Here is a 21250-nt window from a genome sequence, read left to right on the forward strand (position 1 = left end):
TTTAAAAACCTTTTTTAAATGTAATTTAATATCATAAAAATAAATATTTATTTGATCATAATTACAATCAATTTCAAATATGGATAAAATATAGGCCATGCCGCCAAGGAAGTAGCGTTTTATTACTAAATTTCATATGCTAAACAATGACAACTTACATGTATTCCTCTTAATCTGTGAAATAAGTTCTCCAGTGTTGTTATAATACTACTGGTATATATGATTGAGCACTACTGAATTATGTGTTGCTAAGTTTCTCTAATTTTCTTCAATTTTGTAGAGGATCCAAAACCTAGTGGAGAGGCTATCACTCCAACTAATTCCTGGACCAAAGAGAGATCAAAAGTTCTTCTACATGAATATAGAGAGAGATATTTGCAATTCAATAGCCCAATATGGAACGCCATAGCTGCCTTAAGGTATGGTACATTATGTTACATGGTGTGTTCTATATAATAAAGGGTTGAATTAATATAATAAATGGTCTCCACTCCTTGTTAAAGGGTAAAGCGCACATAATACATGGTGTATTTAATATAATAAAGGGTCGGTTCTTTATGTTAAATGGTCACCACTCCTTGTTTTACGGTGAAAGATACATAATAAATAGTGTGTATAATATAATAAAGGGTCTGTTTACTATGTTAAATGATCACCTCTTCTTATTATACTGTGAAGGATTCAAAATAAATGGTGCATTCAATATAATACAGAGTTGGTTTAATGTGTTCAATGGTCGACGCTACTTGTTGTAGGGTGAAGTATACGAATTAAATGGTGCATTCGATATAATAACGGGTCGGTTTAATATGTTAAATGGTCGCCGCTACTTGTTATAGGGTGAAGTATACAAATTAAATGGTGCATTCGATATAACAACGTGTCGGTTTGATATAACAACGGGTCGGTTTGATATGTTAAATGGTCGCCGCTACTTGTTATAGGGTGAAGTATACAAATTAAATGGTGCATTCGATATAACAATGGGTCGGTTTGATATAACAACGGGTCGGTTTGATATGTTAAATGGTCGCCGCTACTTGTTATAGGGTGAAGTATACAAATTAAATGGTGCATTCGATATAACAACGGGTCGGTTTGATATAACAACGGGTCGGTTTGATATGTTAAATGGTCGCCGCTACTTGTTATAGGGTGAAGTATACAAATTAAATGGTGCATTCGATATAACAACGGGTCGGTTTGATATAACAACGGGTCGGTTTGATATGTTAAATGGTCGCTGCTACTTGTTATAGGGTGAAGTATACAAATTAAATGGTGCATTCGATATAATAACGGGTCGGTTAAATATAACAACGGGTCGGTTTGATATGTTAAATGGTCGACTACTCGTATACTGAGTGTCTGATAAATATTATATTGTCCTTAATTTATGTTAAATGGTTAACTTATAGGATTAGACTCCGTGAAAGAAATATTAATCGGTGTTTATTCCACGCTGTGAAGTGATTATTAAAGAATATCGAGTAATACCGAGAAAATAAATGGTTCAGAAAATAAAGCAGCAGCCGTTCGGAATCTCTCAAATTGAAGGACGCGGGAAACCGAACTCCTCGACACTGTCTTACTTTGAACATGTTGAAATATGGACGCGATACTAAGAGAGATTGGGCTAGGGACTCTATCAGAAAAATTCAAATCCGAAAGAATTGATGTCCCTATGATAGCTTCTCTCTCCGATGGAGATTTAATCCGCCTTGGCGTTGCAACAATTGGAGACAGACATCGAATCAGGAGACTTTCGGAGGCTTCTCTAAAACAGGTGAGGTAGCCTATTTTTAAAACACTTAAAAAAAATGTTGGCCCGTCTTAGACAGGGCGTATTATATCATAGAATAAATGTCAGTCTGTTTGTCTGTTAGCTTTTCTCGTGTCCGGCTCACAACTTGAATAGGCAGAGCATTATCAAACGCTGTCAGTTGCGGATCCAGATTTTTTTTCGGGGATGGGGTGGGGTGGTCCACCCTAGTCCAAAAAAAAAAAAAAAGCGTTCGCAGGGGCCTGGGGGGGGGAGCGGACGTGTCTAGTGAGGCGCTCTTTTTCCGATCGGTATTTGGCCGATTAATTAACTTGTTGGCTGTGTTACTATGATGTCTCTATGTTGATATGTCCTAGCTTTTTGAAATATAGATAGTTTTCAGTAGACCCAAATTAACAAAATTTCCCTTCGGCCGGCATATTATTGTGGCCCAACATGCTCATATTCCTTAATAATTCAACCAACTTTACTTTTTTATACTGGCTATTGTGGTCTTGGAAGCATCTTTATTCTGACAATTATACAGCCTCCTTTATTTCATAATGTTTATTCCATAACGATTTTTCCGTAAATATTTCTGCTACACCCACTTATATTTGGTAGGACAAAGAGGGAAAATTACCTGGTTAATTAATTGTTATCATTATCATGATCGATCTAAAGAATGAGACTGTGTGAAAGTCAGTAAGAGTCCGTGAGTGAAAGTAGTCAAAAAAAAAAACCTCATAAATTGTTTATATTATATAATTTTATGCACATTGTGATATTGGGCAATATAATTTAAAAAAATTCAACCCAGAAATTTCTTGACAAGGTAGAAAAAACAAAACAAACAAAAACCCCCTAAACTCGCACAAACATCAAAAACCTATTTCGTGGGAAGGGGGGGGCATAGTTTCCAACTCACCAGATTTCGTCGGGTCTCACCCGATTTTCAACCTGTAACCCAATTATTTTTTATGACCCGGCGGGTCATGCTTATCACCCGATTTTTGCCGAACAACCCGAAAACTCCAGATTTCCGGATTTGGTTAGTAAATTAGGTTGCACTTTTAACTTCCAGTTACAACCCAAGCTTAGATCTACGTAAACAATGCCTATGGTCGGATGGATTAAGAACCCTCCCTCTACACTGCACATGAAAGAGTTGTGATTGTAAGGTATTTTTCTGCAATTCGAGTGATCTGCCCCTAGATCTAAATCATAAAAAAAAGAATTTTACAATACATTACCCAATTTGTAAATAATCCAAGGATTCATAACATTTTAAAAGGCCAAGATAAATTAACTAAACATTTTATTTACATGTATTTTCTCTATTGAAGTAATTAATAGTGATTTCTTTTCAAATTCACTGATACTGTGTTGTCTTTGAACATTTTTCCCGGGGGTAAATGCCAGGCACAAAACAGTGATAATTGAATAAATAAGCTCAATATTAACTCCTTTACATGCTTTATACGATATATTTTACTCAATGTCCCAAAAAAAATTGCACTTGTGTAGAGAGGGTCCTTAATTATCTGTGCAAGTGTAAACAATTAACTGGGTGTTGTTTTGACAACAAATGAATGTTAGAAGTCAATTAAAATGGCCTCCAATAGAACTAGATCATTAATATCAGGACCAACAGGAACAAATTGAACCAAACACATATATGTCTCTGATTGAACCAAGAACAAGAGAAACGAATCAAGGAATCTTGGGGAAAAAAACTTTCATTCTAGAGAAAATAAAGTGATCAAAGAGAGTGTATGCCTAACTTCAAATTTAAAACATGTTGCAGTAGTTAATTAATTAAGAGAAAGGAAAAACAACTTCAAAACTGAAATGGGTATACTTTCAAATTTAGCAGAAACTGAAAGGCTTTTTAAAAAAAATGCACTTTCGGGGCAATACTGAAATATGAAACCTTCAATTTTCATTTTTCACATGTAAATTAAAGCAAATTATGTATGAATTTTTTGTCATTGAAAATTAAATCCTTTTTCAATAAATTAATTCTAAATACACAAATACTTGGTATATATGTATAAAATTTAATCATGGTAAATATGTCGTGAATGTCGTTAAGCATTATGACCAGATTTTTACTTTCCAAATCTGGTCATGACCAAGTCTATTTACATGCTGGAGGTTGGCAAGTATGAGCGGGGGGGGGGGGGGGAGGGGGTGTTATTTGGTGACTTCTGTTGCCTCAAATCTCTTAATTCACTTTTAATACCCATTTCACAAAATTCGTGTCTACAAGGAGGGTCTGTGTTTTCCAAGGTGGGTTCAAGATGACTTTTCTCTTGCTTTAGTATACACATTTTTTAACCTTGCAAATTCCAGGGGGTCCTGACCCCCAACCCCCCCTCTCTAGATCCGCGCATGTTTGTCAGCTGATATTTCTTGGGTAGAAGGTGTTTCGCTCTGAAGGTCATCTTCGCTAGCCAAGGATTTCCTATCCTAAATCTATAGTAGCTTTCGGATCGGAAACCAGTAGCTTGACTAGCGAAGATGACCTTTTAGGCTAATATTAAGATGTAATTGCCAAATATAGAAAAAATCCTGTCTTTCTCATAAGTTGAAAACTAGTAGACTTACATGTATGTAATTAAAAAAAGTTTTGAATTGAAAAATATATTTACTAGGCCAGCTGGCCACTATTTGTAAAATTATTTCCCCACATATGCAAGTTAAATCACTCAATTAACTCAAATGAGGTAAATTCTCAAGAAATGCAGGAGCAGAAATGAACTGTGTGTATTTTTCATTGTTTTCAAGGTATGAAGAGACCCACAAATTTATATCCATCACAAAATGCAATTACTGTATACAGGGAAATTTTCGCCCCCGTTTTATTTTCGTTTAAGCTTGTAGAAAAAGTTCGCCCCTTTCGCCCTCTTCCTGATTGGGTGAATTTAAAATGGTGCGAATTCAAATTACACAGCATTATTTCTTAAACAAAAGTATTAGAACGAGGTGAAATAGTTCGCAAGTGCAAAAGGGCGAAAATAAACATGATAAAACGGGGTGAAAATAACCCTGTATACAGTAGTCAGATAAATTACTACTGAAGTGAATAGATCATCAACCAACCATGAAATTTAACCCCTCAAAAATGCGTATTTAGATTATAAGCAATTATATATATATTCAGCATGAAACTTTGCATTCAGGTAGTGTACAGTATCGTTGTGTAAATTATTTATCTGAATTAGATTTATTAGCTCACCTAGCTGAGCCAAAGGCTCAATTGAGCTTTTCTGATCAACATATGTCTGTTGTCTGTCACTGGTATTGTCGTCGTCATTGTAAACTTTTCATATTTTCATCTTCTGAAGAACCACTGGGCCAATTTTGACCAAACTTGGCACAGAGTATTCTTGGGTGAAGGAGATTCAAATTTGTTTCAATGAAGGCCACACCCTCTTGTAAGGGGAGATAATTATGGATTTGTGAAAAATTTATTGCATCTTATTAACACTCTGAAAAAAATCTCAATTAAGAACCACTGGGCCATGAAAAATAAAACTCATGTGGAAGTAACTTCAGGTAGTGTAGATTCAAGTTTCTACAAATCATGACCACCAGGGTTAGGTTGGGGGCACAAAGTGGGGAATCAAAGTATAACAGATAGGAATACATGGGGAAGTTAAAAATCTTCTCAAGAACAGCAAAGCAATGATCAAGATGTTTGGTCATAGTTATATTGAAGCATCCTCTAGTGGTGTAGATTCAAGTTCGTTCAAATCATGACGGCAGAGGATAGGGTGGGGGCACAATGGCGGATCAAAGGTTAAATAGGAACACATAGGAAAAATCTTTCAAATTCTTTACAAGAGCAAAACATTTGACTAGAGGAGCCAGCCATTAACATGGATCACATTTATACAAAGAAATGTAAAGGCTATATATCAATAAACATTTGCATCCCAGTAAGCTGTAAAGCCATTATGTGTAATTTTAATCCTTAGAAAGTGTAGATTTAAGTTTGTTTAAATACAACCCACCCCCATCACCCAAATAATATTAAATTATATTTAATAAAAACTTTTCAATAGTGAACTGATTTTTGCATTTACCTTACCAAAGTGCTCAGGTGAGCAATGTGGCCCCTTGGCCTCTTTTCATGTGTAAATACTGTAATGGTAAACTTATATTTGCAGGCAAATCAAACCACAGAGAACAGGGAAGGCGAGCAACATGCATCTACTGGTCGTCCTTCCTCGGCAAGAGAAATTCTGTTGGAAAGATCCAGATTATTTGGCTATGCAAGGGGTACCAGTAATAAACAAAAGGGTAGGGGGAAAAGAAAGTCAGTGCGTGGTGTCACACATAATTTCATTTGCTTGGCGGACAAAGAACAAAAATGTGTCCCAACAACAAGTGAAAAAGAAGTTCTGAATAATGCAGGTCTAGGGAGGAAAAAAATAAAACTAAACAGAGATGATGATGAACAAACTGTGATTGAAAAGATAATGTCATCAGAAATGAATACAGACACTAATGAAACTGTTGGATTTCCAGAACTTAGGGAAGCAGGGGGATTTGAACTCCTCAGAAGTAGTCAAAATTGTAGAGACCTCAAAATTATAGATTGTGACTGGAATGCTAAGGAGCTGCAAAAAAATGTCAATACACAGTCAACTATATATATAAGACCCATTCAGAAAAATCTGCCAACAAAAAATAAAAAATTGAATCAAGAGCCAAGTAATGCAGTGAAAGCTGTATGTGAACGTTGCAAAGTTGAATATCCTATTATGCAATTGAGAGAGCATGTTGATATTTGCTATGGAGAATTAGAAGAAATACTTCCTTCTTTAACTGAAGCTGAATCAGTATATGTTGATGCAGCAATAACACAGACATCACCAATACCGGTAAATGAACTGGACTTCATTGAAATAAGTCACACTTCAAGTAATGTTGTACCTGTATCACAAGTGGATGCACCGCCATTAAGTGAATCACATGTCATGGTCATTGAACCTATCCAAGAAGTTGAAGTACATGTACCAGTTATCTCAACAGAGCATACCATATCAGATACTATAAACCAAATAGTTACCTTCTGCAAGCTGAATAATATAACAGACCCTGTTGAGATTTTGAAAAAGTTACAACATGAAATATTAAGAGGAAGACCACTGGATATAGAAGATGTCACTCAGGCCAATGAGGGCGAAACCAGTTACATTATGGTCGACAGAAATCAGCTATTGGAGACAGCTTTTGATGAAATTCGTGCTATTCCCCCATCCAATCTCAGTCTTACTCTGGAGGTGCAATTCTACAATGAGGTACAGTATTTTTAAAGACAAGCCTGCAATAAATAAAATGCAAATAATTATAACAGAAAACCTCTCCATCTATTATATATTCCAGAATTCTTACAGCTTTTGCAACATTTCACCTTACTCAAGGCATTTTATCAATAATTTCTTTCAAGAAAATTATACTTCGTTGGACCTGATATATTTCATTCAATATCTGTGGGCTTGCTTCTCTCATTGAAAAGCACCTGTCCAATCAAATTAAAGCTTCATAAATATTTAGATATTAAGGATGCACTTGACACTGGAAATGTATGTGTAACAAGTTGTTTATGATAAAATGGTTTAATGTGATTGGTTGAAAGCTAAGAAAAACAATCAAGACTTGTAATTTTTTTTTCAAAAATGTGGCTACAGTCACCTCATGAATATGGAATGAAATTTGCTAGGGGTCAAACGGCAACATGTTGACTCAGGAACCCTGGATTATGAGAATATTATCAATCAATAAGAAGTAGTTCCTCATTTTATCCAAATATATTTAAAATGGATGTTGATTATTGCATTATGATCTTATCTAAAACATACGTGGTAAATAGCAGAATATTTTCAATTTGACAGGTTGCAGCAGATTATGGAGGCCCTCGGAAAGAGTTTTTTAGGCTCATCCTGATAGAAATTCAGCAGAAATACTTTGAACATGGCCTTAGAGTTGTGCTCGCAAAGGAATATGAAACTGTTGGCAAAATTTTTGGTGAGCTTTTTATCTAATGGAATCAAAGTTAAATTTTGGTACAAATCAATGATGTATGTTGAATAATAACTGATTTATTCACAAAACTGGAAAAGTCATCTGTACAAAAAAAAATTTACTGGTATAATACCATATATGCTACCAGGTATATATAGAAAAAATACAAACCCTTTTCCATATCAAATCCTTTATCACCCTGAGACAGGAATATCAGCCAGAGTATGTAATAAAAGATGATAATACATGTACAAACTGTCTCATAACACCTAAAGCTGGACCTTTTAGTAGTTTACATCTTAATTCCTATACATGTATTTTGACCATAATAATCTAAAGAACAGCATGACTTGAAAAGCAGGGCTTAGGTGACTCAGATTAGCATAGTGGCCCATGGGCCTTGAATTTTTTTTTTATAGAAACATAACTTATGTTCCAAAGTTTTCTAAGGATCAAAACTGAAATTTTTTTTCCATCATTTCCAGCACTAAGCATTTTACAAAATGGAAAAATCCCTAGAATGATGTCTGAAGACATTCTCAGAGAACTGTTTGCAGATTCAACAGAACCCTCCAACCCATGTATATCTGAACTGAGGAAAGGGCTTAACTCGCTGGGAATATATGAGGTGTTTACCATTCAATATTATACTGAATACGTGATATATGAAAAATCTTTAAAATATTTGAAATAGTAACAAAAGCAAGTGCTGGAGAATTTCTTGTAATATTTTCTGTTAGCGATATAGAAAATCTAATAATGAAAACTAGAAAAAAGTCCATAAGACATTAATGCCCTGTCGAAGGTATATTACATGTAGTAATGCAACATGAAAATTTGTATTAGTGAATGAAATTTCATCAGAATATATTGGAATAATGATGTAGTTGAATTGCTTACATCAGTATGTGTGATGATGTATCAGCATATGAAGTTTGACACTAATTTCAGAAAAGTGAGGCCAAGGTCAAAGGAGAGACCTAGGTCAAAAAATGTTGTTGCATTTGAAAAGCTTTCATCAGTATGTATCATGAAGTTGAAAAAAATGTTATGGTTTCTTTAAAACTTACTAATGAACACAATTTTATAAAAATGCAGTCAAGGTCAAATGAAAAGTCAAGGTAAAAAATATTGATGCAGTTTAATTGCTTACATCAATGTGTATCAACATATGAATTTTGATAAAAGTATCTTGAATGATTTCTTTAAAACACTTTTGACTTAAGTCTGTGCTCAGTTTATGGTCTTGGGGCATGGATGATCATAGCACATTCCATTTTGAGAGCAAACGTGAGGATCTTGAACATTTTCAAAAATAGTCCTGTTTTTTGCAGCTATGCAGGCAGATGCCGAGTTTTGTATTTCTATTCCATCCCACGACTGTTACTTTAACGTTTCGGCGAATTACAACTCTGTTAAGAGCAGAATTTGACACAGAGGGTACAAACAAGAACGCACTTGAAAGGAATGCCTACTCGGCATTCCTGAGATACCTCAGAGAAGTTGCCAGTGAGTTTTTACATTTAAATTTAAGTTTTATATGGAAAAAAGGCTGTCATATTCATCTTTACCTCTGGACATCAAGCAGTCAAACTGATGGCATGATTGTTTATAGTGAAAATGCATTAATTCTTTGAAAAATCTCCTTTGCACATGGGTATTGAGGAGATAAACTACCTTCATATCTAGGATAAGCAATGGTTATTTGTGCAGACTTGTGAATTTCAAAGCTTTTTCAGGGATACAGTATGGGGTTCTGGTGTTAGGATGGGGCGCTTATTATATACTATAAATAAATTAATGCCTTGAAATCTGCTCTTGGGTTTTAATCAAACATTTATGATAAGCAAGGGAACCTTTTCTAAAATTGCAAAATATGTGCTGCTCCAGGGTAAGAGGTTCCTGTGGGGTCAGGGCACTACTTATTATTGCTGAATATAACTGATTAGTTCAAATCTGTTTTTAGCTCACCTGATCTGAAAGCACAAGTGAGTTTGAGCTTTTCTGATCACATTTTGTCTGGCGTCCATCTGTCTGTAAACTTTTCACATTTTCGACTAAATCTCTAAAACCACTGGGCCAATTTCAACCAAATTTGGCACAAAGTATCCTTGGATGAAGGGGATTCAAGTTTGTTCAAATGAAGGGGCAAGCCCTCATTCAAGGGGAGATAATTTAGAAATAGTGAAAATTTGGTGGTATGTTTTAAAAATCTTCTTCTCAAGAACCACTGTGCCAGGAAAGATGAAACTTTTTGGGAAGCAGGTAGTGTAGATTCAAGTTTGTTCAAAAAATGACCCCTGGGGTAGGTTAGGGCCACAATGGCTGATCAAATTTTTGCATAGAAATATATAGAAAAATTGTTTAAAAAACTTCTTCTCAAGAATACATGTAGTTAAGCCATGATTAGTCACATTTATATGGAAGCATCCTCAGGTAGTGTAAATTCAAGTTTGTTAAAATCATGAACCCTGGGGGTAGGGTGGGGTCACAATGTAAGTTCAAATGTAAAGGGCAATAAAGCCACAGATAGTAAAAGAAATATGCAAGCATCCCTAGTAAGTGTAGATTCAAGTTTGTTCAAATCATACCCACTCCCCATTAAAGATTGATTGTGACCACTTTTGGGTTTTAACTTTTCAATAATAAACTGATTTCTGCGTTTTTAGCTCACCTGAGCCGAAGGCTCAAGTGAGCTTTTCTGATCAAAATTTGTCCGTTGTCTGTCGTTGTCGTTGTCGTCGTCGTAAACTTTTCACATTTTCATCTTCTTCTCAAGAACCACTGGGCCAATTTCAACCAAACTTGGCACAAAGTATCCTTGGGTAAAGGGGATTTAAGTTTGTTCAAATGAAGGGCCACGCCCTTTTCCAAGGGGAGATAATCATGAATTTATTAAAAATTAATGGCATTTTTAAAAAATCTTCTTCTCCAGAACCACTGGGCCAGGAAAGATGAAACTCATGTGGAAGCATCCTCGGATAGTGTAGATTCAAGTTTGTTCAAATCATGACCCCCGGGGCAAGGGTGGGGCCAAAATGGCCGACCCAAGTTTTACTCTAAAGGGATATATAGAGAAACCTTTTAAAATCTTCTTTTCAAGTACTTCATAGCTATGATTAGTGATATTTATATGGAATCATCCTCAGGTAGTGTAGATTCTAGTTTGTTCAAATGATGAACGCCTGGAAAGGGGGGGGGTTAAATTCAAGCCCGATGTGCTCAGGTGAGCGCTGTGGCCCCTGGGCCTCTTGTTTAGCTCATGTGAGCGATGTGGCTCATGGGCCTCTTGTTTTGTTCCCTTGCTATGTTTATTGGTATTAAGTAACCAAACTAAGCATGCTTGATGTATAATTATAATGAACAATGTGCCTCATTCAAATTGTGAATGTCAAGGCCTGTGGTTTAAAACATGGACCAAATTCAATGGTAAGAAAATTGTTGCTGGATGAGGCCCATGGGCCTCTTGTTTAAAAAGGGGGGCATAGTGCTTTCCACCTGTCTGCCCTTGGATCAGTATGTTGACAGAACAAGTATTGTCTGCATGCTCAATATCTATAAGAACTCTGTTTGACAGACATCAAATGTAATACACTCTTACCTCACTGAACAACTGATGATAACAATTATTAATTTTGAAATCGCAAGGTCAGAAGTCAAAGATAGAACTGCACAGAAGGAAGTATTGACTTCTAAAAAATGAACTCTTCATTTGATATTCATTAAACTAAGTATACTTATTTACATTGAGGAGTAGAAGGCTACTGTAAGGTTAATAAGTCCCAGGTTCAATTGGACATAAGATATTGACTTTTGCAAAACAGAAATCAAACTCGATACTGACTACACTGACTGATTTTCCTTAAGGAGCCGATGACTTTGTGCATTTCATGTTTTGAATTGTTTTCCATGTGTACATGCAGGAAAATTTTCCTAAAATATATTTTTATGTTTTTGTTATGTTTATGTGTATCTCATATGCTTTGTTGTTCCTTATTCTGCAATTGCAGTTAAATATCAAAATATGCATATAGAAATATTAACTTCTTTTTTATAAGACTTTATAACATCTTGATGAATATTATATTAATTTCTCATAACAGGTGGCCGAAGGGAAAATCTCTGTCTTGGAAGTATATTGCAGTTCATATCTGGTACGGATGAGGAACCTGTCCTTGGATTTAAAATCCAACCAAGTATCCGTTTTGTGGAAGTAGACCAGTCATATATCCCAACGGCTAATACATGCATAAACTGTCTTACTTTGCCCCGTGCAAGAGTTGGAACAGACTCAAATTTACCTGATGATCAAGAACTTTTCTCTCTGTACGACTATGCATTTTGCAACAATTTTTATGGGTTACAGTGAATATCTGTATACATGTAGAGAGTTTTTGGTTAGCTAAATAAAAAAAATATATGTGTGGTTCCGGCTACCCTTCTTTCCCTATTTCTCACCCCTGATCCTAATTTTTTTCTTTGGCAATTTCCAATTTATCACCAAAACTTTCTCCCTTTCCATTGGTTTCTGGTATTAGTTTGTGTTTCAGCCAGTCTAAAGACGAATAATGACCCCTACAGGAAAATGACCAGGGGGGGGGGGATTTTCATAACTATGGGAATCCACCAATGTTGACTAGTATATTATTCCCCGTCTAAATGCTACCTGGAAAGTAGTAATAGGTATTAAGAAGAAATTTTTTTAAAAAAATATCATTTCGTAAAAAAAATTCCTACCTACCTACCTGTTTTTTATTGATGGGTAACCGGAACCTCACCTATTTTTTTCATTTGGTCTAAGACTTTTTAACAATCTTAAAGTTATTCCTCATGGTTCCCATGTTGGTCAGGAATTTAGATTTGAATATTTACCAGATTTTATCTTGTGAGAAATATTTTTCACATTTTCATTTTTAGCTCTACTGGTCAGAGACGAGAAGAGCTTATGTGATAGTAATGTGTCCGTCAGTCTGTCTGTCTGTCTGTAAACAATTTTTCAAAATGCTACTCCTCCTAAAGTTTTGGTCTGATTTCAACATTACTTGGCACACAGGTAGACAACACTAAGATACATAATTCTGTGTATCGGTTTTTGAATTCGATGAACAATGTTGCCATGGTTACTAAAAATAGAAATTTCTTTAAAATTCTTTCAAAACGCTACTCCTTCTGGTCTAATTTCAATATAACTTGGCGCACAAGTAAACTACACTAAGATACATAATTCAGTTTTTGATTTCGATGAACAGTGTTGCCGTAGTTACTAAAAATAGAAATTTCTGTGAAATTCTTTTAAAATGTTACTCTTCCTACAATTTTGGTCTGATTTCAATATAACTTGGCACACAAGTAGACTACACTTAGAACTTAGAGAGACTTAATCAAGGATCATTATTCTATTTATTGCTGTTGTGAAGTTCCAATTCCCAAGTGCTTAAGTACTTTTCTCTCCCATTGCTATAAGTACAAACCAGTAGAGCTTCATTCTCAACAGAGACTTCTGGTTTTTATTTAAGGATAGCATTTTAACACCTCATATGCTAGCATTTTTTATGCATTTGTTGTAAGCTTTTCAATACTGAAGTGAGTTAAGCTTTTTTTCTTAGATTCAATGCTCAGGTGAGCAATGTGGCCTATGGGTATCTTGTATTTTGCTTCTAATTTTTTCTTATATCAGTTAATAGAAAGCCTATCAAAACTTTTAGGCTTTAAGCTATGTAACAATAACTTTGCATTTTAATACACAGTTATTAAAAGTGCAAGCTTTATGTTGGCATATGAGACTTGGAAAATATGTACATGCACTGTATTTGAATGCTTCAAGGAGATAGAGATTTTTTTTTCAAATGTCAAACAGATTATATTTGAGCTGCTAGTTTTATACTCTTATAAACAACATTTTCTTAGCACCTGTTGATGAATGAAAATAATGATACCCCCTGTAAATGAAGTTTAGGGGGGGGGGTATATTGGAATCACCATGTCCGTCTGTCTGTCTGTAGACGAGATTTTGTCCGGACCATTACTCAGAAACTATTGTAAGGATTTGTCTGAAAATTTATACACACATTATTCACCATATGAAGGTGTGCATCTGATATTTTCATTATGATTGGATGATTGTTTTGAATTTTACAGGTGTTTTTAGCTCACCTGAGCTGAAAGCTCAAGTGTGCTTTTCTGATCACATTTTGTCCGGCGTCCGTCCGTCTGTCTGTAAACTTTTCACATTTTCGACTTCTTCTCAAGAACAGCTTGGCCAATTTCAATCAAACTTGCCACAAAGTATCCTTGGGTGAAGGGGATTCAAGTTTGTTCAAATGAAGGGCCACACCCTCATTCAAGGGGAGATAATTGGGAATTAATGAAAATTTGGTGGCATCTTTTTAAAATCTTCTTCTCAAGAACCACTGTGCCAGGAAAGATGAAACTTATAAGGAAACATCTTCAGTTAGCATAGATTCAAGTTTGTTCAAATCATGACCCCCGGGAGTAGGGCGGGGTCAAAATGGCCGACCGAAGTTTTACATAGAAATGTATAGGAAAATTCTTTAAAAATCTTTTTCTGAAGAATGACAAAGCCATAATTCATCATACTTATATGAAAGCATTCTCAGGTAGTGTTAATTCAAGTTTATTCAAATCATGACCCCCGGGGTTAGGGCGGGGCCAAAATGGCCGACCAAAGTTTTACATAGAAATATATAGGAAAATTCTTTAAAAATCTTTTTCTCAAGAATGACAAAGCCATTATTCATCATATTTATATGGAAGCATGCTCAGGTAGTGTAGATTCAAGTTTGTTCAAATCATGACCCCTGGGGGTAGGGAGGGGCCAAAAACTTTACAATAAAAAGCCATTTCTCCTTTTTTCTACCCTTAGTGCTCAGGTGAGCGATGTGGCCCATGGGCCTTTTGTTTCATTCTTGTGCAGACCGTTTCTCACAAGCTATTGCAAGGATTTATCTGAAAAGAGGAAGAGCAACGTAGGGGCCGATTTCCCCTTTGAATTTCTTAAAAAAAATCAAAACTGATCAGTTTAGGTTGAGAACCTAGTATTTATCACTTAGGCTATTTGTGACTATGTATCTATAAATCATGACGTAATTTTCCCTCTCGTCAATGCATTATGACGTCACAAAATGCGTCACTTTCCCCATATCATGTAAATTTGCTTAAAAATAGCCAAAAATTGAAGCAATTTTTCCATTTTTCATATAGAGCACAACCTCTGATCCAAAATGTCCAACAACATTATGAAAGATCTATTTCTGAAGATTAAAAAACATGTTTTAATTTTTGGATCGTTGGCTGTGCTCATACTTTTATTCTTTGCTGAAGGTTGTCAAATATGCATGTTTTCTGCAAAATCAAAGAACACTGAATTTTCTCAAAACCTGTGTTGCATTACTTAGATTCTCAAAAGGAAATTTCAATATGGAAAATGAAGGCAATAAGTCTCTACTTTATTTTGATATATGAAATTGGAAAGAGGGTGAAAGTTTATTAATTGATAAAAGGACAGGGCCATTTTATGCATAAAGTGGCTCTACCTCTTTGTACACCTATTCACCATATGAAGGTGTGCACCTGGAATTTTAAACTTTATTTGTCCATTTTTCTGCATTTTACAGGTTTTATTTTTTATTTTAATTGACTTGTTCATTTTGGGCTCATGTATAAGGTTTTAGACATAGAATCTAGAATATCAGTTCAAATTGTGAACTACAGCTTAAAACAACTCATTAAAACTAAAAAAAGAAACATCATCAAGTGTTTAAAACAGTTTTTACATTACACAGAAGATAAAGTAAAATCATTTGTCTCTTGGGAATAATGACTGGACATGCATCCAGTTAAAGATAAATTAATGAGTTTGGTGTTGTAAGTTGTTCAGGCATATCTCTTATCAAGCGTGTGTGTTTTCTAATCTCCAGGGAATAAGGCACAAGAATTAAAGATCTCTCTTCTCTTATTCTCTTATTCGTAATTTATTGTCTGTCGAAGCACTTCATTACTGGATAACCAGCTCTTTATTTTCAAAATGAATTTGACATATCAAGATTAATTTGATTTTGTATGATTTTTTTTCAACAATCACTTTGCAGAGTGTCATGACACATAATTTCACTATTTTTCTTTAATGCAGAAATAACAAAAAATGTTACAAGGGAATTACAATGTACATTAGTATTGATGTTTCATTTGGTTGCACTTTTGTTTCATTTATAAAGAAACATAATGAGCAATTATATTTCACTGTAAATTTTTGTAAGTAAATAGTGAACACCTCCAGATCCACAAAGTAATTTTGAATTGAATTAAATTTGAATTGGCACCTTCTCTGAAAAACCCAGCGGGGTTATTTGTCCGTATTGGACAGTTCTAGTTGATTTTATAATATTTGTTGCAATACTAGTTTAATCAAATTGTACACCAAAAATAAAACATATATTGATTTGCTCCACTGCAGTTTTAAGTGGAGTATTCCTTGAAAGGGATTACTATTCTATAATCAATTTAAAATCGTCAAAACTGACTTTGAATTTTTCTTTGCTCTATATTTTTTCACAAATTGTTTTGATTGAATTTAAATAAAATATCTGAATGCTTGACTTATTTTATTTTATGACAAGGTATATTAAGTGTTTTTTTCACTTTTAAGTACAATATAGAGACTTGTTCAGCAAATAATTACATATTGTTTCTATTTATAATTTCCAATACTCGTAAATACATCTGAATCCCACTGTCAGTGTTAATCCATGTGCTGTTATTTGGGGTACTTTCATTTAACTCGATGCGACAATGGTCATTTACTACATGAGACAACACAGAATGAAGTACAGGTCTGGTGTCCTCTAACTCCAAATTCTCACTGGATTCTAGTGACCCTTCAACACCATACATCTCAATGTCCTCATCATCTAATCCAATGGCATTCTGCAATTCTCCTGAAATCCACATATTGATTGGGGAGGACTTCACTGTTCTGATCCTGTGATGTGCCCATGCTTCTCTCCATACTTTGAGTTTGTTGTTAATATGAGGGATGAATGTATACTGGAGAGCAGCGATATGACAGTCATTTAAAGGATCAAGGATTCCTTCATCCTCCATATGATAAAACAAATGGTAGTAGAAACACAAAACGCCAGTGTAAACATCCCTCCACAAACGCTCAATACGTTGGTTATGAACGCTTTTCCCCGTTATCATACTTCCACGACTAGTCCCTCTCTTTTGTATCATAAAGTCTGCAATGGCCACATTTTCCAAGCCTTTATCTGACCTTACTCTTAGGGGAATCCCAAATGAGTGGACTCCTTCCAAAAATACTTGAAGCAATGAATCGGCTTTGTTGTTGTCTAGACATTTTAAGAACATAATTAGACGACTGAAACCGTCTATCCCCCCAGCAATTATTAAATTCCATCTTATTAATTTATGATTCGTGTCAATGTGCCAAAGGTGATTTGGTCCTTGTACATTGTATACTCTCCTCTTGAGACAACCCTTTTTCCTCTCGCTTACACCTTGGTTATCGACACGATTTATGCTCTCCCTTAGTCTGTACCTTTGCACATGTGTACCTCTTCTCCTCAAAATCTGACCAAGGAAACTTTCACCACAAAATGGAAATTCTAAAATCAAATTTGCCACATAAATGTCAAGTTCATCATCCGTGCAGTCTGAGAATTTTAATTTGGAAATGTTAAATTGTTGCATTCTGCGATACAAAGTTCTTTCCGACACCGATAAAAGCTTTGCGATATCAGATATTAAAAAATCTTCCTCAATTAGATTTTGTATCAAGTCTTTTGGAATGTCAAATGCAGACGGTCCACAGATGCTGCTTACTTTGTTTGGTTTTTTTATGCCGTACCGCACACATTCATTTCTGAGTTTTACCATATCCCCTCTATCAGTTACACCCAACTCCCGTAGTTCTTGACTGGACAACAAACAAATGATATCAGGTGAAATCTTTTGCGTCAAGAAATTGTGTAAAACACCATTTAAGTCAAGTTTTTCAAGCACCATACCCATTTCAGAATTTGACATGATTTTTGATATATACCTCTGAACTGGAGATACTAATAAATAAAAAAATACATGTAGATGTACATCAATTTTTTTCCACTATATAACATGGTGTCATTACTTCATCACAAAGACACCGTTTGAAATGCAACACTGACCTTTTGACATAGTGAACCTTCCCTTTATTATATTGAACACACCATTGATTGTGTAAATCTGACCTTATTACAAAGCGCATTGACAAAATAACATAATAAACCGACCCTTTATTATACTGAACACACCATTTATTTTGTGCATTTCACCTTATAACAAGGTGTGGTGACCCTTTGATATACTGAATCAACCCTTTATTATACTGAACACACCATTTATTTTGTGCATTTCACCTTATAACAAGGTGTGGTGACCCTTTGATATACTGAATCAACCCTTTATTATACTGAACACACCATTTATTTTGTGCATTTCACCTTATAACAATGTGTGGTGACACTTTGATATACCGAACCAACCCTTTATTATACTTTACACACCATTTATTATGTACTGTTCACCTTATAACAAGGTGTGGAGACCATTTAAGACAAGGAAGCGACAATTTAATATAAGAATTGACCCTTTATTATATTGAACACACTATTTATTCCATGCATTTCACTTTATATCAATGAGTGTTGATCCTTTGATATACTGAACCAACCCTTTAATATACTGAACACACCATTTATTACACACGTTTCACCCTAAAACAAGTAGTGGTGACTTTTTAACAAAATAAACCGACTCAATATTATATTGAAGACACCATTTGCTATGTACGTTTCACACTTTGACAATGAATGGTAACCATTTAATATATTGAATCAACCCTTTATTATATTAAACGCACCATGTATCATGTGCCTCCCACCCTTTAAAAAGGAGTGGTGACCACTCAATATATTGAACCAACCCTTTATTATATTAAACGCACTATATAATTTCTACCTCCAACCCTTTAACAAGGTGTGGTGACCACTTAATATATTGAACCAACCCTTTATTATATTAAACACACTATATAATTTCTACCTCCAACCCTTTAACAAGGTGTGGTGACCACTAAATATATTGAATCAACCCTTTATTATATTGAACACACTATATATTATGTGTCTTTCACCCTTTAACAAGGTGTGGTGACCACTTAATATATTGAATCAACCCTTTATTATATTAAACACACGAAATATTATGTGCATTTCACCCTTTAACAAGGTGTGGTGACCACTTAATATATTGAATCAACCCTTTATTATATTAAACACACTATATAATATGTACCTCCAACCCTTTAACAAGGAGTGGTGACCACTTAATATATTGAATCAACCCTTTATTATATTAAACACACTAAATATTATGTGCCTTTCACCTTTTAACAAGGTGTGGTGACCACTTAATATATTAAATCAACCCTTTATTATATAGAAAACACCATGTAATATGATGTACCATATCTTAAGGCAGTCATGGCGTTCCATAGCCCAACACAGAAGAAGAAAACTTTATGGAGGGAGATTTGCCAAGTGATCAATACAGAAACGCAATCAACATTCACTAGCCAGGAAGTCGAAAGAAGATTCAAAACAATGCTTTCGTCGTACAGAAAGTACAAGGATGCCAAGAAAAGAACAGGCTCTGAGCGAAAGGAATACGTATTTGCCTCCGAAATGGATGATATTTTTGGAAATTCGCACTCTACAACCCCAGCTTTTGTTGTTGAAAGTAGTTCAACAAGCACCTCTACACCTACAACCCACAGGAGCAGAGCTAAAGAACCAAGTCCTAGTACAAGTAGTAGCAGTGAAAGTGTGACCAATACTGAATCAGAATCAAGTAAAGATAATGAAAAGCAGATTAATGAAGGGAAGGCAGGGAGAAGAAAAAAGAAACATCATCCCACAACAGGTGCATCTCAGTTGACAGATTTCTTAAAATGCTATACAGAGAAGCGGGAAGAAGAGGACAGAAAGAAAGAGGAAGAGGTGAAATGACGAACAGAAACCATGCACAAAGAGCACATGAAAATGCTCTCAGGGCTTACCAATATTATCGGCAAACTTGCAGATGTAGCTGCAGCTGCAAAGAAGTAGAAATACATATCTGTAATCAGAGGGACATTTTAAGTTGACAATGTCAATTATTTTACTCTTCATGTTTCAAAGTTTTTGTTTACACAATGGTGCAAATAACAAGATTTTGATATTACTTTATAATCAGTTTGAACTGTACTGAGTACATATTTCAAAGCAAAAAATGTAGGCATTGTACTTATCAGTTTGTCTGACCTTTGTTATTATTTATGCAACAAGGAATGTGTTACATACTTTTTATTTTTACATTATTTTGTTACTATTTTGTTACTTTTTCAAAGAAAATATAAATTGTTTTAAAACAATCTTAGTTATGCCAATTATTCTTTGTGACCTTGACCTCTGACTTAAAAAAATCTTAAAGTTGGCCTTTTTTCTCCCAGGCTTTGCATGTGAATTCTGAAAGACCAAGCATCAGTCATCCAGGAGAGTTGAAGGACAGTTAGACAATTATGTAGACAAATATATAACATCAAATATAGAATATTGAAAAAAATAATAAGAATTTCTGTCATTGGAATATTTATTGATACAAATTGACAAGGGCATAAATGTTTTCTGCAATATAACATATTTAAATCTTATATTTGCTTAACACATAGGAATATAATGATGCATGTGTACAAAAAAACTGCCAAAGTCATGGCTGGGCATTTGAAAGTTGTCTAGTTAGGAACAGCCGTTTCAAGTTACCTTCAGCAGTGTCTGTAGTAACTTCAGCAAAAACTTTTTCATCTACCACTGGGTGAAAAAAGTGGTTTCCCATCATGGGAAACTTTATGGAAACCACATGGAAACCTGAAGTTTACATCATGTTTCCCAGTGGTTTCCGCAGCGGATGCCAGGTTATTCCGCCAAGTTTCCGTGACACGGAAACCCCCTACGCTCCGATTCCATAAGGTATCCCGAACCACGGAAACCTCTGTAAACCTGAAGTTTCCCGAACATCCATGTAGTTTCCCGTAATGGGAAACCTAAAGATTCCACTGGTTTCCAGAATCAGGAAACTTGATGGAATCGGAGCGTAGGGGGTTTCCGTGGAATGGAAACTTGGTGGAATCTTTAGGTTTCCTTTTACAGGAAACTACATGGAAGCTCGGGAAACCTCACCATTCCTATAGTTTCCGTGACTCAGGAAACCATATGGAATCGGAGCGTAGTGGTTTCCGTGGGATGGAAACTTGGTGGAATCTTAAGGTTTCCTTTTTAAGGAAACCATGGAAGCTTGGGAAACCTCATGATTCCTAAAGTTTCTGTGACTCAGGAAACC

At 35.1% G+C, this 21250-nt stretch overlaps 1 protein-coding gene across 1 annotated transcript; it reads left to right on the forward strand.

Annotated features, from left to right (window-relative positions):
* Positions 1–1711: 1711 nt before the first annotated feature.
* On the forward strand, positions 1712–13480 carry LOC134241566 (uncharacterized). Its single transcript, XM_062723604.1, has 6 exons — positions 1712–1786; positions 5938–7074; positions 7669–7801; positions 8284–8426; positions 9133–9307; positions 11902–13480. The coding sequence occupies exons 2-6, from the start codon at positions 6250–6252 to the stop codon at positions 12165–12167; spliced, it is 1542 nt and encodes a 513-aa protein (XP_062579588.1). The 5' UTR covers positions 1712–1786; positions 5938–6249; the 3' UTR covers positions 12168–13480.
* Positions 13481–21250: the final 7770 nt, after the last annotated feature.

The sequence above is a fragment of the Saccostrea cucullata genome, unplaced genomic scaffold (genome assembly GCF_032062105.1).
Source record: "Saccostrea cucullata isolate Sc308-1 unplaced genomic scaffold, CSIRO_AGI_Scuc_v1 ctg9403, whole genome shotgun sequence".
Taxonomy (NCBI): Eukaryota; Metazoa; Mollusca; class Bivalvia; order Ostreida; family Ostreidae; genus Saccostrea; species Saccostrea cuccullata.